We start from the raw sequence: 17,639 nt of genomic DNA on the forward strand, positions 1-17,639 counted from the left end.
CCAGAAAGATACCTCATGAAGACACAGGATGAAAACAAGAAGCAGCAGTGAAGAGAGATGAACTTTGATATATGTGTAGTTAATGGATAATATGAGACTGTCTGGGAATATGAAGTATGAGTGCTAAATAAAGAGTGGTATCTGGAAACCAGACAAACTAAGTAAAACTCTAATAAGTACAAAATTATGCCAATAAAATCTAAGAATGATAGTTTACAAAGAGTTGGGATCAACCGAAGAGGAACTTAAGAGTATTCAATAGATCTTACCCTATTAGAGTAGAATCACGGGAGAATTATGGCATGGTGGTGGAGGAAACCATAGTCTCATTAGGAGAAATAGGTCTTATCTAGCTTACTTATTACAAGGTCATATGTTTTTTGCTAAGAGCAGAGGAAGATGATAATGCTTAATGACATTTTTAAAAAGGAAAAGCAGGGATGCCTGGGTGGCTCAGTAGGTTAATTGGCTGCGTTTGGCTTGGGTAAGGTCCTGAGACCAAGCCCCCTATCAGTGTCCCTGCTCTACCTCTGCTCCCACTTCCCCTGCTTACGCTCTCACTCGCTCGCTCTCTTTCCAATAAATAAGGAAAAGCAGAGTCATCAGATTTTCAAGGTAGAAAAATGTAGTGAATAGCAATTTATTGAACCAACAAAACAAATATTGTCAATGAAATTATCAGTCATTACACTAAATGAGAATGGACTGAATTTATCAATTTAGATGTTGGTTTAAAAAACAAAAGATGGCTAAACGCTACTTACAAAGAAAAAGTTGAAGAAAGAAATATGAAAAACCCTTTACAAGTGAAGGCAGACTCTTGGAAATCCAGATTGTTGACGTCAGATACTCTTAATATTAAATACAGTAAATAGAATAAAGAACTAGGACAATAAAAGGCAAAATCCATGAAAATACAATAAGCATAAACCTGTACACACTAGACTACATGGCCCCTAAATCCATAAATCAAAATCTATTAAATTCAAGGAGATATACATAAAAATAAAATTATAGCAGGAAATTTCAACAGATTTCTCTCAGGCAAATCTAATACATCTAAAATGAGTAAGGACATAGATGCATTAAAAAATACAATCAATACACATGTAATTGTGGACTATGTAAAGAAAACATCCTACCTGTATTAAATGTAAGCATGACACAAAACAGAGAAACACGATTATCCTAGTTATTGTGTGGATTGGGGGTGGATGCAGATAGGTGCTATCGTGAGTGCTGTGAAGTATGTAAACCTGGCGATTCACAGACCTGTACCCCTGGGGATAAAAATACATTATATGTTTATAAAAAAAAATTGGAAGGGGAGGCGAATCATAAGAGACTATGGACTCTGAAAAACAACTGAGGGTTTTGAAGGGGTGGGAGTGGGAGGTTGGGGGAACCAGGTGGTGGGTAATAGGGAGGGCACGTATTGCATGGAGCACTGGGTGTTGTGCAAAAACAATGAATACTGTTACGCTGAAAAATAAATAAATAAATATATATATTAAAAAAAAAGAATGAAATGTTACAAGCACAGAGAGAACATGAAAAAAAAAAATAGATGAGATGAACAAATTCATTTTGGCCTGATAGCTGAACTGATGAAACTAAGCACAAAATGCTAAGAAAACAGAGGAAAGAGGGATTGCTACCTAAGATGTGGTAGGGCTTCAAAAAACTGGCAAATGTTGGCTTTTAAGATGAAGCCTTAGAAGTGGACTATGAGTTAGCCTCTTGACGAAAAAAAATGAAAAGACATTTCATCCAGAGTGCTCTGAATATAGGACATCCAGAGGAAAGAGAAATTGGAAGTCATGCCTTGCAGATAGGACCAAAGCCTGTTATTAGGATGGAGTAGGATTGCAGGTGCTAAAATGGCAGACAGAGCACTTAGCATGAAACATACACTTATCATATCATAGATGTAACCTTGAAATTTTTAAACAGTAAATTGACAAGATTCACAAATGTGGAGGAAAGCACTAGAAACAAGGAGACAGTAATCTATGTAAGAAATGACAAGGACCTGAACACAGGGAAGAAGGAGAGAGAAAGAGCAAAGTAGACAGATACAAATGATGGGAAGGAGGTAAAATTCACAGGAATGCTGACTTAGATACAAAAGCACAATGAAGAGTCATGAATAAATTCCAGGTTTCTGGGTTGGGCAGGGCATGGATTGTGATGCTGTTCACAGAGGTAAGTAATAACAGAATTGTGTGTTGGAGGTAAGATGGTGACTTCAGACTGGGATATGTGTTGGATATGTGTTTGGTTAGGATAGCCATGTGGTAGTGACAGATACAATCTGGAGCTCAGGAGCAAAGCCTGGCCTCGAGATACAGATTCAGCAGCCATTAGTGTGCTGACAATAAAGTTAGGTGATTAGGTGAGATCTTTGAGGCTTGGTGTTTATATAGTGGAAAGAGAAAAGTGTTGAGGACAGAAGCCTTTGAAATACATACTTTTAAGTGCTAGAAAAATGTGTCCAAATAAATGTTGACCTTTGCCAAAGCAATTTTGTTAGAAGGAGCAGACAGAGCAAAATTGCAGTGATTTAAAGAGAATTGGAAGAGCTCTTTATAGTATATCATAGGAAATAGAAAATAATACTGAAATAAAGTTACCAGTAGCACAGATTGTTACTATGTTTTTGAGTAGACCAGTTATTATAAAGTTCTGTAACTTCCCTGAAGAGTTCTTAAGATTGTTCATAAGAGTTTGTAAGATTGAATAATTCATTTAGATTTTGTTAATCAGTAACAGGCAGAAAACTACAGATGTTACAAATTTCTGTAGATATAAAACCAGTGGAAGAATTCTTCTCTCCCCTCTCAAAATTGTCAATGCAGCATTACTGATGTTATCAATAACTTTAATAACTCTTTAGAAGCTAAGTAATAAACCTTCTAGGTAATGTAGACACTATTACAAGAGTTCAATTCAGTAAATTCAACTTTTCTTAGAAGAAACCAATGCAACATTTTTGTAACACATTTTTCAGTAGTACTCTGAAGCTTCTTAGCAAGCAAACTATGCTGGCCCAGTACTTTTCTTATCTAGGAGGGAGTAAGCATCTCTAAGAAACAATTTATGTCCACGTGATTTGAACAAAAATTACCATCTCTGCTGATTTCCAAGATTCCAAGAGAAGTTGATATTTCAAACAAATTTCAGTGAAATTTCAGAACAAATTTCAGTACAAAATCAGAAGTTTCACTTACAGTTTTCAGTGATAAATTTCAAACAAATGGGACACTCACACTTTCGTGTCACCTTCTCTGGATATTCTGCCAGAGTGTCACTTATTTCAGATTATATTTTAGCCAACTTACTTTATTTAGGTTTCCAATTTTGCCATCTTGTGGAGTGAGTTTATGAAATTTATCCCATATTTCATAATCAAATACATAAAAATTTTAGAAAAAGAGAACTTGAGATTTCTGTATATCAGGATAGATTATAAAAAGTGATTTTCAGGAGATTGGGGGGGATAAACAATCTTATTTCAATAATACACCAACAGTGATCTTTCAACAAAAATTACTTATTTCCCAACCTGTTTTCTCATCTCTAAAGTGAGAATAAGTTCTACTTTATAAGGTGGTATTGAGCAGTGAATGAGGTAACTGCCTAGCCCTGCATAATGATTTTGTTTCTCCAAATTAATAAGTCAATGCTGAGGTTACCAAATTTTGATGATTTTGTGTTCTAAATTGGTATTGGCATGTAAGTTGTTTTTTACATGGGTTGAACTATATGAACTAGACTTTTGTAAATTAGAAAGAAATAATTCTGCCTTGTTGATTTTAATTCTTTTCAGTGATGGCTTATCATGAGTTCAGCAAGTTGAAATAGTAATTGTAACTAATGTGTGTATTCCATGAGATCTTGTATCCTGCAACCTTACTAATTCATTTATGAGTTCTAGTACTTTTTTTGGTAGATTTCATCAGGTTTTCTACATAGACATACAGTGCTATCTGTGAATAAAGACAATTTTACTTATTTTTCTACCTAGGTGCCTGTTTTTTTCTTTTTTCTTTTTTTTTTTCCACTATTTTTTTTTCCATTTTATTTATTTTTTCAGTGTAACAGTATTCATTCTTTTTGCACAACACCAGTGCTCCATGCAAAACGTGCCCTCCCCATTACCCACCACCTGTTCCCCCAACCTCCCACCCCTGACCCTTCAAAACCCTCAGGTTGCCCCAGCCTCCCACCCCTGACCCTTCAAAACCCTCAGGTTGTTTTTCAGAGTCCATAGTCTCTTATGGTTCGCCTCCCCTCCCCAATGTCCATAACCCGCTCCCCCTCTCCCAATCCCACCTCCCCCCAGCAACCCCCAGTTTGTTTTGTGAGATTAAGAGTCATTTATGGTTTGTCTCCCTCCCAATCCCATCTTGTTTCATTTACTCTTCTCCTATCCCCCTACCCTTGCACTGGCTAGATCTTGAAATACAGTGTTGAATAGAAGTGATGACAGCAGACATCTTTGTCTTGTTTTTGATCTTAGGAGGAAAGTGTTTATTCTTTCACCATTAAGTATGTTAGCTATAAAGTTTTCCAGTTGAGGAAGTTCTCTTTTACTCTTACATTGCTAAGAATTTTATTCGATGTTGGATTTTGTAAAATGCTTGTTCTGCATTTATTGAGATAATCTTGTGGTTTTCTTTTTTTGGTCAAATGTCAAAACTAATTTTGCATTCTCAGGATAATTATACGCGGTTATGATGTATTATTTCTTTTATGTATTTTTGGATTCTATTTGCCAAAATTTGTTGAGAATTTCTGCATCTGTGCTCAGTTAATATTATTGGTGTATAGTTTTCTTTCCTTGCAATGTCTTTCTCTAATTTTTGTTATTAGAGTAATTCTTGCTAATAGAATGAATTGGGAAGGATTCTGTTTCAGTTTACTCGAAGATTTTGAGTAGAACTAGTATTATTTTTTTCATTAACTGTTTGGTGGAATTCACCAGTGAAGCCATCTAGGCCTGCTGTTTTCTCTGTGGGAGGTTTTTATTTACTAATTTAATTTTTTACAAATATAGGGCCATTCAGGTTCTTTATTTTTTTTTAAGATTTTATTTATTTATTTGTCAGAGATCACAATTAGGCAGAGAGGCAAGCAGAGAGAGAGCTTGGGAAGCAGGCTCTCCGCTGAGCAGAGAGCCCAATGCGGGGCTCAATCCCTGGACCCTGGGATCAAGACCTGAGCCAAAGGCAGAGGCTTTAACCCACTGAGTCACCCAGGCGCCCTCAGGTTCTTTATTTTTAAGTGTGCTTTGGTAGTTTGAGTCTTTTGAGAAATTTGTCCATTCCATCTAAGTTGTCCAATTTACTGGCAGAAAATTGTTCATAATATTCCCTTATACTTTCAAACTATGGAGAATCTGTATTGATGTCACCTCTCTTATTCTTGATACTGGTAATTTGTGTCTTCTTTTTATCTTGATCAATTTGGTTATATGCTTGTCAATTTTATTGATTTTCTCCTCTTACCAAGGATCTGAATAAGGTGAAGAAGTATGTAATATGAAGGTCTAGGAAAAGGTGGAGGGAACAGGCCCTGAATAGTCCTTGGAAGGGGGAGAACTTGGCATTTTGAAAGAGAATAACGTCTGAGTGGTCAAGAGCAGAAGCATGGAGAGCAATTACAAGGCTTTTGCAATAATATAGATCAGAGAAAGATGATGATGTCTTACACTGCTTACAGTGACGAACAGGATGGTGCGAAGTGGTTAGATTGAGAACATATTATGAAGGTAGAGCTGGTAGGACCATACCATGTGTATGACTCCATATACAAGAGGCATAAATGGAGTCATGGAGAAGAGTCATAAATTATGCTTAGTCTTAGGCCAGAGTTATGTGGTTAATGGTAATTTTGTGAAATAGGAAGATTGGAAGGAGAAGATTTGGGCTGTTACAGAGAAGGTGGGATGAAGAAAAGGCCTCAAGAGGTTTAATTTAGACGTAGTGGAGAATTTGAATGAGTCGACCTATAATTTTATTCTATTGTATGTATTTCCCATGTTTTCTTAAGTTATCCAGGCAATTCACTCATTACTTTGTAAAGATTGTCTGTTGAAAGCCACTATGTAGGAGATACTCAGGATAGAAGAGGCAATGCTTGACAGCTACCATGGCATATAATTTCCAGTAAAACATTGAAATTTTAATAACATTATGAAATAGGAGAAAGAAGTATGTGAATCTTTTTGTGCTAAAGACATTAGTGTAAAGTGATCAGATTCAGGATATACCTTATGTTAACAAATCCTTATAGAGAAATTTACAGGTCATGTATGTAATGTGAGTTACCAAGATTAACTTCCTTAATGAGATTAAAACAGAATTCTGAAGTTATTTAATAATTTGTTATTTTGTGAAGTGCTTTCCATTTAAATCAGATATTTGAGGCAACTTAGGATGACTGAGCCAGAATCTCAGACCTCCTTTAAAACAGACCAAGATACTAAGTTCAGCCCGCATAGAACTAATAGAATCCCTCTAGTATCCTTTGTAATAGAACCAGAAGCTCACTAACTTCCAGGAGGAGAGGGATTGAATCTCTGTTTTGAGAAATGATACACTAGAGGGAAACCACTGTGCTCTCTCAGAAAATAGTCTCAGAGAGTCTGGCTAAACTATTAAACTAATTTCTTTCTTGATTAGAGTAAACACCAACACAGGGTAAAATTCTTTCAAGCTTAAACTAAAATAGAATCATAATGGACTACATCAAGAAATAAGAGAAAAAATTATTTTTATTAAATATATTATAAATATATAATATAATATAAATATAATATTTAAAATAAAATTTTATTTTTATAAAATATAATAAATAAAAGCATTTAATAAGTATGAGCAGTACTGAGGGGACAGGGACCTTATTTGTGTTATTCATCACTATATTCCCAGGATAAGTATTGTGGGTACTCTGATAGTTTTCTTTATTAATATGTAAATTAACAAAACCTCATATTAGAAGTATGGCTTGGTTAGTGATTTTTTAAACACATGTCTTCACTAGAGGGTGCTGTGTAAGCATTCAATACTTAAAAGTGTCTTCACATTTGCTGGGAGATTGGATTTTTGAATCATCTGATTTATTAAAAGCTTTCATTTCCTTTGCTTTCAAAACAATATTTTGGTATTGGATATGGTAAAATTCATGAAATTGAGTAGCTATTAATGGCAGCATTAACACAGATGTTTCTTTTCTTCCTCCTCTTCAGGAGACTTATGACTCCAATCATGTATGCTGCCCGAGATGGTCACCCTCAGGTTGTTGCTCTCCTCGTTGCTCATGGAGCAGAAGTTAATACCCAGGATGAGAATGGTTATACTGTGAGAACTGATTGCACAATGTTCCTTTTTATATCTTGTCATTATCAGTAGTCCACAAAAAGGTTTTTAAGAAGTAAAAGTTACAGAGGGGCTGGGTTATAATTGCTGTTTGGTGAAGAAAACCACTGAGATGAAAAAAAAAAAAAAGGTATGATCTGTCTTTTTTTGTCCTCAGCCTTGACAGAAGAAGCTGTAACACACAGCAAAGCCTAGGTTTGGGAGTATACATAGAATTCATTTTTACAGAAAACAGTTCAGGGATTATCATATATATTATTTCATTCTCTAATATCACTTGACTACATTATTTGGTTTTATAAAATCAGTGAGCACTGGCAGTCTGCTTTGCAGTTACAACTTCGGAAATATGTTTACATTACATTGTAAAATGAAGAGATTGAATCATTCTGTTAATTAACCATGTTCACTCTTTTATTGTGCCATAAATACTGTTGAAAAGTTTTCCTTTCTGTCTCATATATACTCCCTCTCTTTAAACATCTTCTTTTCCCTCACTTACAGGCTTTAACATGGGCAGCACGTCAGGGTCATAAAAATGTAGTTTTGAAGTTGCTTGAACTTGGAGCTAATAAAATGCTACAAACCAAAGATGGAAAGACACCAAGTGAGATTGCAAAAAGAAATAAACATCTAGAGGTATCCCATATATTAATTTTTCTCTGGCATGTTACATTATTTTTTTTTAATTTTTTTTTGTTTTTTTTATGTTACATTATTATTTCAGAACTTTGTATTATTTTGTTAGAACTTAACAACTGCTCTAATAGTGTAGCTGGCTATTATTAAATGCTTAAATATGTAATTTTCCTTTGGCCAGTTAATGAAAACTTTATTTTACTAGAGAACTCACTTTTACTAAATAAGAGGCATTTATAATGTGGTAATTTAAAAGCTATATAAAGAAATAATAAAGTGTTATTCTGTCCCTAGAAATAAAATTGTAATAGGCCATTTAACAATTTGAACTGGTCCAGATTTTTAAAAATTAACTAGTGTTTTGAGAAAGCTAGTAAAATGTCAAAATTTGAACATGTAATTAAAATGTTTTTTAACTTTAATTAATACGTATTAAACATTTTTAAAATTAAATCCTTTAAGCTACATTTACTCCTGTACATGTGACAAGGTATATAATAAAGTGATAACATATTTGGGTAGATGATCTACTGTCATTCACATATTAAAGTCAATAATAAACATTTGCCATACATTAAATCACTTTACTGATACAAACTTTTAGTCTGGATAGTAAAGCTTTTGGCCAAAGGTCTGTAATTTCTAAGCAAGGATATAATACAGTACAACTATGTAAAACTAACATATAGTTCAAGAGCTTCTAAACCTGAGTTTTTGAATTTGAAAGCATGTAACATTCCATAAGTTCCATCACATAATCAGACCGTGCCACTTTTACTGCATGGAAAATAACTTTATATTTTAATCTGCATTTCCAAAATTATTCTAGAGTAATTACTAATTGCTGACATAATTACTAATTACTAATGTGAAACTTCAAAAAGAAATCTATTGTTTTTCTTCTAAGCTTTGAAAATTTGGAAAATTTAATTAGTTTACTACATTATTAAATTTAGGGTAGATGACACTGAATTTGACATATTAAATTTATGAACATCAAAGATTATTTTGTGTTATAAATTGTTTTGTAAAGAGATCTGATTTTGTGTTCTGGCTGATTAAGTGACATAACCCTGACTTATTAAAAAGTTAGATTCTAAGTGTAGGTGATAGTATATAATAATGTTAACTGTATTTGAATGGCTTGTTAACTTTTTGCAGATCTTCAGTTTTCTTTCTTTAACTTTAAATCCGTTGGAGGGAAAGCTTCAACAGCTAACTAAAGAAGAGACTATCTGTAAACTATTGACAACGGATTCCGATAAAGAAAAAGATCACATATTTAGGTAAATAACGTGTTTTCATTCAATAAAATATCTATAAATAAGTAAAAAGTATGCATGTCTTTAGCTTTAGTAGATATGATGACATTTAAAATATATTTTGTACTTTCGCAAGCACTTTTTTTTTTTTTTCCCCTTTTTATTTATTTTTTCAGCGTAACAGTATTCATTCTTTTTGCACAACACCCAGTGCTCCATGCAAAACGTGCCCTCCCCATCACCCACCACCTGTTCCCCCAACCTCCCACCCCTGACCCTTCAAAACCCTCAGGTTGTTTTTCAGAGTCCATAGTCTCTTATGGTTAATACCAGTGAGAAATGTCTGGATTTTAAATGCTTTTTTCTCCAGAATTTTAGAAAAATTTTATGTATGTGTACTAACAGTAATGAGAATAATTTCTGACTTTAAATAAAATAACAATGAGATTTATTTCTTTTTAAAATTTTTTTTTTAATTTTATTTATTTGACAGTAGGCAGAGAGGCAGGCAGAGAGAGAGGGGAAAGCAGGCTCCCTGCTGAGAAGAAAGCCAGATGCGGGGCTCGATCTCAGGACTCTGGGATCATGACCTGAGCTGAAGGCAGAGGCTTAACACCCTGGGCCACCCAGGTGCCCCTACAATGAAATTTATTTCTAAAAAAAACTAAGATTACATTTTTGTTAATGTTCAAACTAGACTACATCTTGCTTTCTAATTCTTTTTAGCAAATTTCTGACTTTATAAGCTAAAATTAAAAATACATTGTTTACTAAACACATTTCACATGGCCACAAAATTGTCTCTGCTTACCCACATTTAATATTATTAAATCTTTACTTTCTACAATTAAAGAGCTTTTCATGTGTAGAGACCTCGCAAGGAACATACATATAGGCAGCTCTTTATTGTCATCATTTTCTCTGTTTACTTAGATCTTCACTCAAGAAACCTTCCTTATTTCTTTGATATAACATAGGTCTAGTGTGTAAATTTGCAACTATGATTGTGCACTTACAGTCTGTTCTGAAATTAACATTTCTATAAATATGTATAGTTCATATACAGCATTTGGAGATCTGGAAATATTTTTACATGGTCTTGGACTTGAACATATGACAGATTTATTAAAGGTAAGATCTTGTGTGAGATACATTGATATGCTTATTTGTTCACTAAATATTAATTCATAAGCATGCTGATATAAAAGTGCCAAGTACACTTTTCTCCATAATTTGTAATAGATCCCATTTTAAACTTAAAAACATTTGAAAATTTATTATTCTAGAAATTTATATAAGTTTGAATCTGGCTGGAATAAACAGCTTTTACTCACTGCCTGAAACCTTACAGAACTCCTCCTTATACTTTTAAGTCCTTAGTTTGTTTTTACAGGTTCTGATCTTCCCATATAGAATATTAGAGGCATGATTTTTCAGTCAAACAAATCTGGTATCAGATTCTTGCTCTAATGATTAACTGAAATATGTTACTTAAATCTCTTTTTCCATAAGGATGATAATACCTAGTTTAGGATTGTCATAGAGATTAAATTAGATCATATGCCTAGCATTGTTATAGATACTTTGGGTATGTATTATGGGTTTGAATAGATGACAATTATCAGCCATTTAGCTGATATGAAGCAGTAAAGCACTATTTGAGATATGCTCTCTTTAAGAATATACACATTCTGCTTAGGTAGTTCAGAACTGGGCTTCATTTTACAATCTTGAAACTTCTTTTTTTTTTTTAAGATTTTATTTATTTGACAAAGGTTAGATCATAAGTAGGCAGAGAGACAGGCAGAGGTGGAGGAAAGCAGGCTCCCTGCTGAGCCCCGATGTGGGGCTCGATCCCAGGACCCTGAGATCATGACCTGAGCCGAAAGCAGAGGCTTAGCCTACTGAGCCACCAAGGAGCCCCTTGAAACTTCTTCCTATTTGAGAAATACTGAGTAAAACTAGATGTTATTGATTACTTAATATGCAAGTAGAAATTTTAAATATTCATAAAATATAATGTCAATCAAATTTTATAAAACTCTACTTATGTGAGCAGATATGTTATAATGATTTTCTTTGAATCCAGGAAACTGGCTATGTTTGTACTTTTTTAGGTAATTATATATATAATGACACTCTACTGTCTACCCAGTAGTATAGTTCTATACCTACATATCCTATTCCCTTTTAGAACTGAAAGTTATTTAGGATGGTAGCATATAACTGACTAATTTAGGACAGTTGCCTACTACCCTTTCTAATGTTGTATTTGTATTGAAATGTTGCATTTTTTTCTATTCTACAGGAAAGAGATATAACCTTAAGACACCTTTTGACCATGAGGAAAGATGAATTTACAAAGGTTAGTGTCAGTTTCAAAAACTCTAAACATTCGTTCATATTTTAAGAATTCTAGATGCTTTTATTTTCTATTTTAAAAATTGTAGAGGTACAGACTGTAAGTTATCTTTTGACAGGTTTTTTATTAGATATGATTATGAATAACGTATTTAAAATATTCTGTTACAGTATGAAGTTGCTTTTTTCTTCAGATTAATCATGGCATCTGAGCTAAAACTGCTGCTTCATTTCTAAATCTGAAATAGTTTTATAAAACAATTTACTTAGAAATAAGAGGTGGCTTTTTTTGTACATAGGTATGCATATGTGTCCTCCAAATACTGCCTTTTGCTAGGTTCTCAAATTATTTTGCCATCTAGTATTATTAAGTAACAATTTGAAAATAAGCTTGGGAAATACTAGAGATACTTTAAAAGAATAACTGAAAAGTAATAATCTTCCTCCATGAACACACTGGAAACTTGAAATCTTCACTATTACAACAAGTCAAAATAAACATACTACTTAGCTTAATCCAGGAGAGAAAATTTAGTTAGTTAACACTAAAAGTAAAGACAAAAGAAGATATAATCCTTATTTAATCACTGATAATATTTTGAATAATACTTTGAGGGAAAAATTGTTTTACTGTGGTGGTTTTGGAAATTTTAATAACTTGTAATTTGCTTTTAGAATCCAGTTTTGAAAAAAATTGGCTATAGTCACTAGATATCTTTTTTAATGATGTAACCTTGTCAGTCACAAGTAAAAGTAAACCATCTATTTTTCAGTGTGTTTCTTACTTGTTTCTTATTTGTTTTTTCAAGATGTGAATTAATTGAGTAGAAAACTTCGTTAGTAATATTGAATATTAAATTACTCAAGTATAACTATCCTGTTGCGCCTTAAAATTATTTTTACTTAGAATGGAATTACCAGTAGAGATCAGCAAAAAATTCTGGCTGCTCTTAAAGAACTAGAGGTAGAAGAGATAAAATTTGGAGAATTACCTGAAGTGGCAAAGTTGGAAATCAGGTAAAATTAACATTAATATGTTTAGAATGAGCTGTTCTTAAAAAAGAACTAAAATGTTTAATATTTATAGTTTCTGAGTCTTTTTACTTGATAGTCATTTTCCCAATGAAATGGATAGTTCATTTTACAATATATTGTGTTCTGAAGTAGGAGGTACTGTATAACATCAATTTTTATAAAGTCATTTTACCAAAAAGCAAAACAGTGCATCTTCTTGTTAACTCAGTTAGAAACATTCTTTCATTTTTTCATTGCCTTTTGTTAAATGAACTATATGAGATCCCATGCTTTTTGTAGTAAAGCTAGAATTCTTTTTAAATCATTTCAAGTGTCAAGATGAAAATTCAGAGTAGTAATTTTTTCACAGGGCAATAAGAAAGTATTTGCAGTGTAGTTCAGCTGTGTTTTCAGCCTTACTCTTTAAGGAATTATGTTGTCAATATATAAAGCTCAGTTTCAATATTATAAACATGTCAAGCACTGATTATTAGTAATATTAGTAATCTAAAACTTATTTTAAAAATAATTTTATTTTATTTTATTAATATTTTGTGGGGTAGTAAATTGCTTAACTTTTTAAGTGAAATAATTATAGAATTACAGGAAGTTGCAAAGAGATGTTCAGGAAGGTCCCATGCATTCTTTACTCAGTCTTGCCCAGTACTAATATTTTGTGTAACTGTAGTACAATATTAAAACCAGAAAACTGACATATGTGATACAATCCAGATAGCTTATTTGTAGTTCACCGGTTAAATATGTGTTCATTTGTATGAATATATATATCTTTATTCAGTCTTATCTCGTGTGTATCTTCATGTAACCACTGCCACAATCAGTATACTTACTACCATAAATCTCCTTCACACTACTCCCTTATAGACAGACCATCCCCCCAATCCCTAACCAATAATTTGTTGTCCATCTTGATAATGATATTATTCATGAATGTTACCTAAATGGAATCATACAGTATTCATCCTTTTTTTATTTGCTTTTTTCACTCATCCTAATTCCCATGTTTTATCCAAGTTCTATCTTATAAAATATACTTACAAATGCAATACTATCAGCACTAATGTATCCTATCTAAAAGTAACATTGCAACTATAATGAACATTGGAACTAAAATAAACATAAACATATAAAAATAAATGATAGATGTCCACATTTTAGTATTTAGGGAAGTTTTCCATGAGATAGTTTAGATGGTCCAGATTTCTCTAAAAAGCTTATTGCAAGATTGAATTATTTCTCTTAACTTTCTCCTTAAAATAAGATGATCTTTATTCAAAATAATGCCTCAATATTGTTTCATAATAATATTATAACTCTAAAATATTTCAACATTTTTAAATATTTGAAAGGATTTCAGTTGTGAGAACTTAAAATCAGCAAAACTTCTTGAATCTCTGTTACTTTTCTTAATTTTTTTAACTTACTGTCTCCATGAAGGAATATTTTAAGTTCTATGTGAACTAAATTGGAAATTAAAATTTTTAATGTAATTTATTTATATGATGACAGAGTTGCCTGTAAGAATTTACTTTGTGGAATTTAATAGACAAGAATGTGCAGAATCCTCAATGGTTCACTTATTAAAACTGCTGGATTTTTTAAAAAATATAACTGGCAGACATATATTCCAGGAATTTGACCTTATTATTAAATCACAGACTTTGTTTACATGCTGTTATGAAAAAGGTTTTACTTCCCATTTGTTCAAAGTCATTCTTTAAAGAAGAAATTAGTCATTAAGTCATAAGAAAACTAACAGCAGGAAAAGTTGAACTGATTGATTATAATCTTCTGGTAATGTGACTTCAACAATCTAGCTACTGATTTATTTTATAATACTTTCCTTCTATGTGTTAAATTTTCTAAAATAGTCTGTTACAAGAACATATGCACAGTACATTTACTTTTTTCTACACTTAGCGTTACTATGTTTGCAGAATTAGAGAATGCAATTTAAAAATAACTATTCCGTTACTACCTTGACATATTTTGAACTGAAATAGTAAGATTTCATCCATATCTTGACAATTTCAACAGTTTATGTCCAGACCTTTTTTCTGAGCCTACCTGACATTTACTCAAATATATCAAAAACATCTCATAACTGTGTCCATTAAGAAAACTATTTCTCCTCTAAAAAGAAGATACAGAATTTATATAAAAATATATTGTTCACATCTATTATTTATAAATATTCCAAAATTAGAAACTCTAAATATTTAGCATCAGGAGAATGGCTGAATTACATTGCATTAATATATTCTATTCAGTCCTTCAAATTATTTTAAGACTTTAAAAAATATGCATAAGTATAAAAGGCAAATATTAAATGGAGTATGAGGTATAATACCAGTTGTATAAATGCTTATGAAAAATACTGGAAGAAAATGTGTGCTCTAAGGAAGTACTCTAGCAGAGTGCCCTTCTTAATACCCACCACCAGGCTTCCCCAACCTCCTAGCCCCCTCCCCTCCCAAACCCTCAGTTTGTTTCTCAGAGTCTATATTCTCTCACAGCTTGTCTCCCCCTCCAGTTTCCCCCAACTCACTTCTATCTCCCAATGTCTTCCATATTATTCCTTATGCTCCACAAGTAAGTGAAACCATATGATAATTGACGTATCAATCAGTCTCTGATTGACTTATTTGACTCAGCATAATCTCCTCTAGGCCCATCCATGTTGATACAAAAGTTGGATATTCATCCTTTCTGAGGGAGGCATAATACTCCATTGTAGATAAGGACCATATCTTCTTTATCCATTCGTCTGGTGAAGGACATCTTGGTTCTTTCCACAGTTTGGCCACTGTGGCCATTGCTGCTGTGAACATTGGAGTGCCGATGGCCCTTCTTTTCACTACACCTATATCTTTGAGGTAAATGCTCAAAAAAATAGTGCAGTTGCAGGGTCATAAGGTAGCTCTATTTTTAATTTCTTAAGGAATCTCCACACTGTTTTCCAAAGTGGCTGCACCAACTTGCCTTCCCACCAACAGTGTAAGAGGGTTCCCATTTCTCCACATCCTCTCCAGTACTTGTTTTTTCCTGTCTTATTGATTTGGGCCATTCTAACTGTATAAGGGTGGTATCTCAGTGTTTTGATTTTAATCTATCTCCCTGATGGCTAATGATGATGAACATTTTTTCATGTCTGTTAGCCATTTGTATGTCTTCTTTGGAGAAATGTCTGTTCATGTCTTCTGCCCATTTTTTGACGTTATTATCTGTTTTATGTGTGTTGAGTTTGAGGAGTTCTTTATAGATCTTAGATATCAGCCCTTTGTAGTGTCTTTTGCGAATATCTTCTCCCATTCCGTGGGTTGCCTCTTGTTTTGTTGACTGTTTCCTTTGCTGTGCAGAAGGTTTTTATCTTGATGAAGTCCCAAAAGTTCATTTTTGCTTTTGTTTCCGTTGCCTTTGGAGACATATCATGAAAGAAGTTGCTATGGCCAATGTCGAAGAGGTTATTGCCTCTGTTCTACTCTAGGATTTTGATAGATTCCTGCCTTATGTTGAGGTCTTTTATTCATTCCGAGTTTATCTTTGTGTACGGTGTAATAGAATGATTGTGTTTCATTCTTCTACACATGGCTGTCCAATTTTCCCAGCACCATTTATTGAAGATACTGTCTTTTTTCCACTGTATATTTTTTCCTGCTTTGTCGAAGATTATTTGATCATAGAGTTGAGGGTCCATATCTGGGCTCTCTACTCTGTTCCACTTGTCTGTGTGTCTGTTTTTGTGCCAGCACCATGCTGTCTTGGTGATCACAGCTTTGTAGTAAAGCTTGAAATCAGGCAACATGATACCCCTGTTTTGTTTTTCTTTTTCAACATTTCCTTAGCGATTTGGGGTCTCTTCTGGTTCCGTACAAATTTTAGGATTTTTTGTTCCAGCTCTTTGAAGAATGCCAGTAGAATTTTGATTGGGATGGCATTGAAAGTATAGATTGCTCTGGGCAGTATAGACATGTTAACAATGTTTATTCTTCCAATCCATGAGCATGGACTGCTCTTCCATCTTCTTGTGTCTTCTTTAATTTCTTTCATGAGTGTTCTGTAGTTCCTCGAGTACAGATCCTTTACCTCTTTGGTTAGGTTTATTCCCAGATATCTTATGGTTCTTGGTGCTAAATTTTATCCCAATACTTGACTTCACACTTTTAAAAAATGGCCTGTTGTTTTAATTTACACCATGTCCTGTTTTAATTTACACCATGTCATGCTGCAGTAAGAAATAACTTCTGTCATCCCAGAAAGTTCCTTTGTGCCTCTTTTTAATCTATTTTTTAATCTCTTTTTAATCCATTAAAAATAAAATAAATAAAAATAAAAGCACTACACTTAAAAAATAACTTCTAAATGATTTATAATAACAAAACTTATTTCTTAAGCACATGTATCATGGCTGCACCTGAAATGGATCTCCTTCTTGTTATTATTCTGAAAATAGGCTGGAGAAACAGCCCCACCCAGGACATGTTGCTCTTATGGCACAGGGAAAAGAGAGATATATTCTAACAGGAGGTATATTGTATACAGTTCTGGGGTAGGGAGTGGGCAGCCATTCACACAGTATATGATGAATGTATACTATAGAGTTGTGATTTTTACGTGTTTGTCAGTATTCAGTGGCCCTGAAAATTATGCATCACAAGAAGGGTATGTATTTTCCTTTTATTCATTAAGACTGTGTAAATTTATATTCAAGTACCGTCTCTGTGAAGCATTACAAATTCTCTGTTCCCATTATACTAAGTTCATTATCTCCAAGTTTTAGATGTCTCAACTATAAGCTAATGTTAACATCTGCCTTATAGGAGTTGTAGGAAGGAATTAAAGAATGGTAAATGTAAAATAACCAGTGCATTGCCTTCATCTAATAGATACTCAATATTGGTACTTTTGTATTCCTTCTTTATATGTGCCTTTGAATAATGAGATTATAATTCTGTGTCTA

General features: G+C 33.2%; 1 protein-coding gene across 1 annotated transcript in view; it reads left to right on the forward strand.

Moving 5' to 3' along the window:
• ASZ1 (ankyrin repeat, SAM and basic leucine zipper domain containing 1) overlaps window positions 1-17,639 on the forward strand; it is a 57,554-nt gene that overhangs the window by 35,108 nt on the left and 4,807 nt on the right. Inside the window, exons 5-10 of the mRNA XM_046021123.1 lie at window positions 7,253-7,364; window positions 7,887-8,021; window positions 9,183-9,307; window positions 10,339-10,414; window positions 11,592-11,648; window positions 12,552-12,661. Of these exons, the coding sequence (XP_045877079.1) occupies window positions 7,253-7,364; window positions 7,887-8,021; window positions 9,183-9,307; window positions 10,339-10,414; window positions 11,592-11,648; window positions 12,552-12,661 (615 nt within the window). The remainder of the gene's footprint in view (window positions 1-7,252; window positions 7,365-7,886; window positions 8,022-9,182; window positions 9,308-10,338; window positions 10,415-11,591; window positions 11,649-12,551; window positions 12,662-17,639) is intronic.

This window comes from Meles meles, chromosome 10, assembly GCF_922984935.1.
Source record: "Meles meles chromosome 10, mMelMel3.1 paternal haplotype, whole genome shotgun sequence".
NCBI classification, from domain to species: domain Eukaryota; kingdom Metazoa; phylum Chordata; class Mammalia; order Carnivora; family Mustelidae; genus Meles; species Meles meles.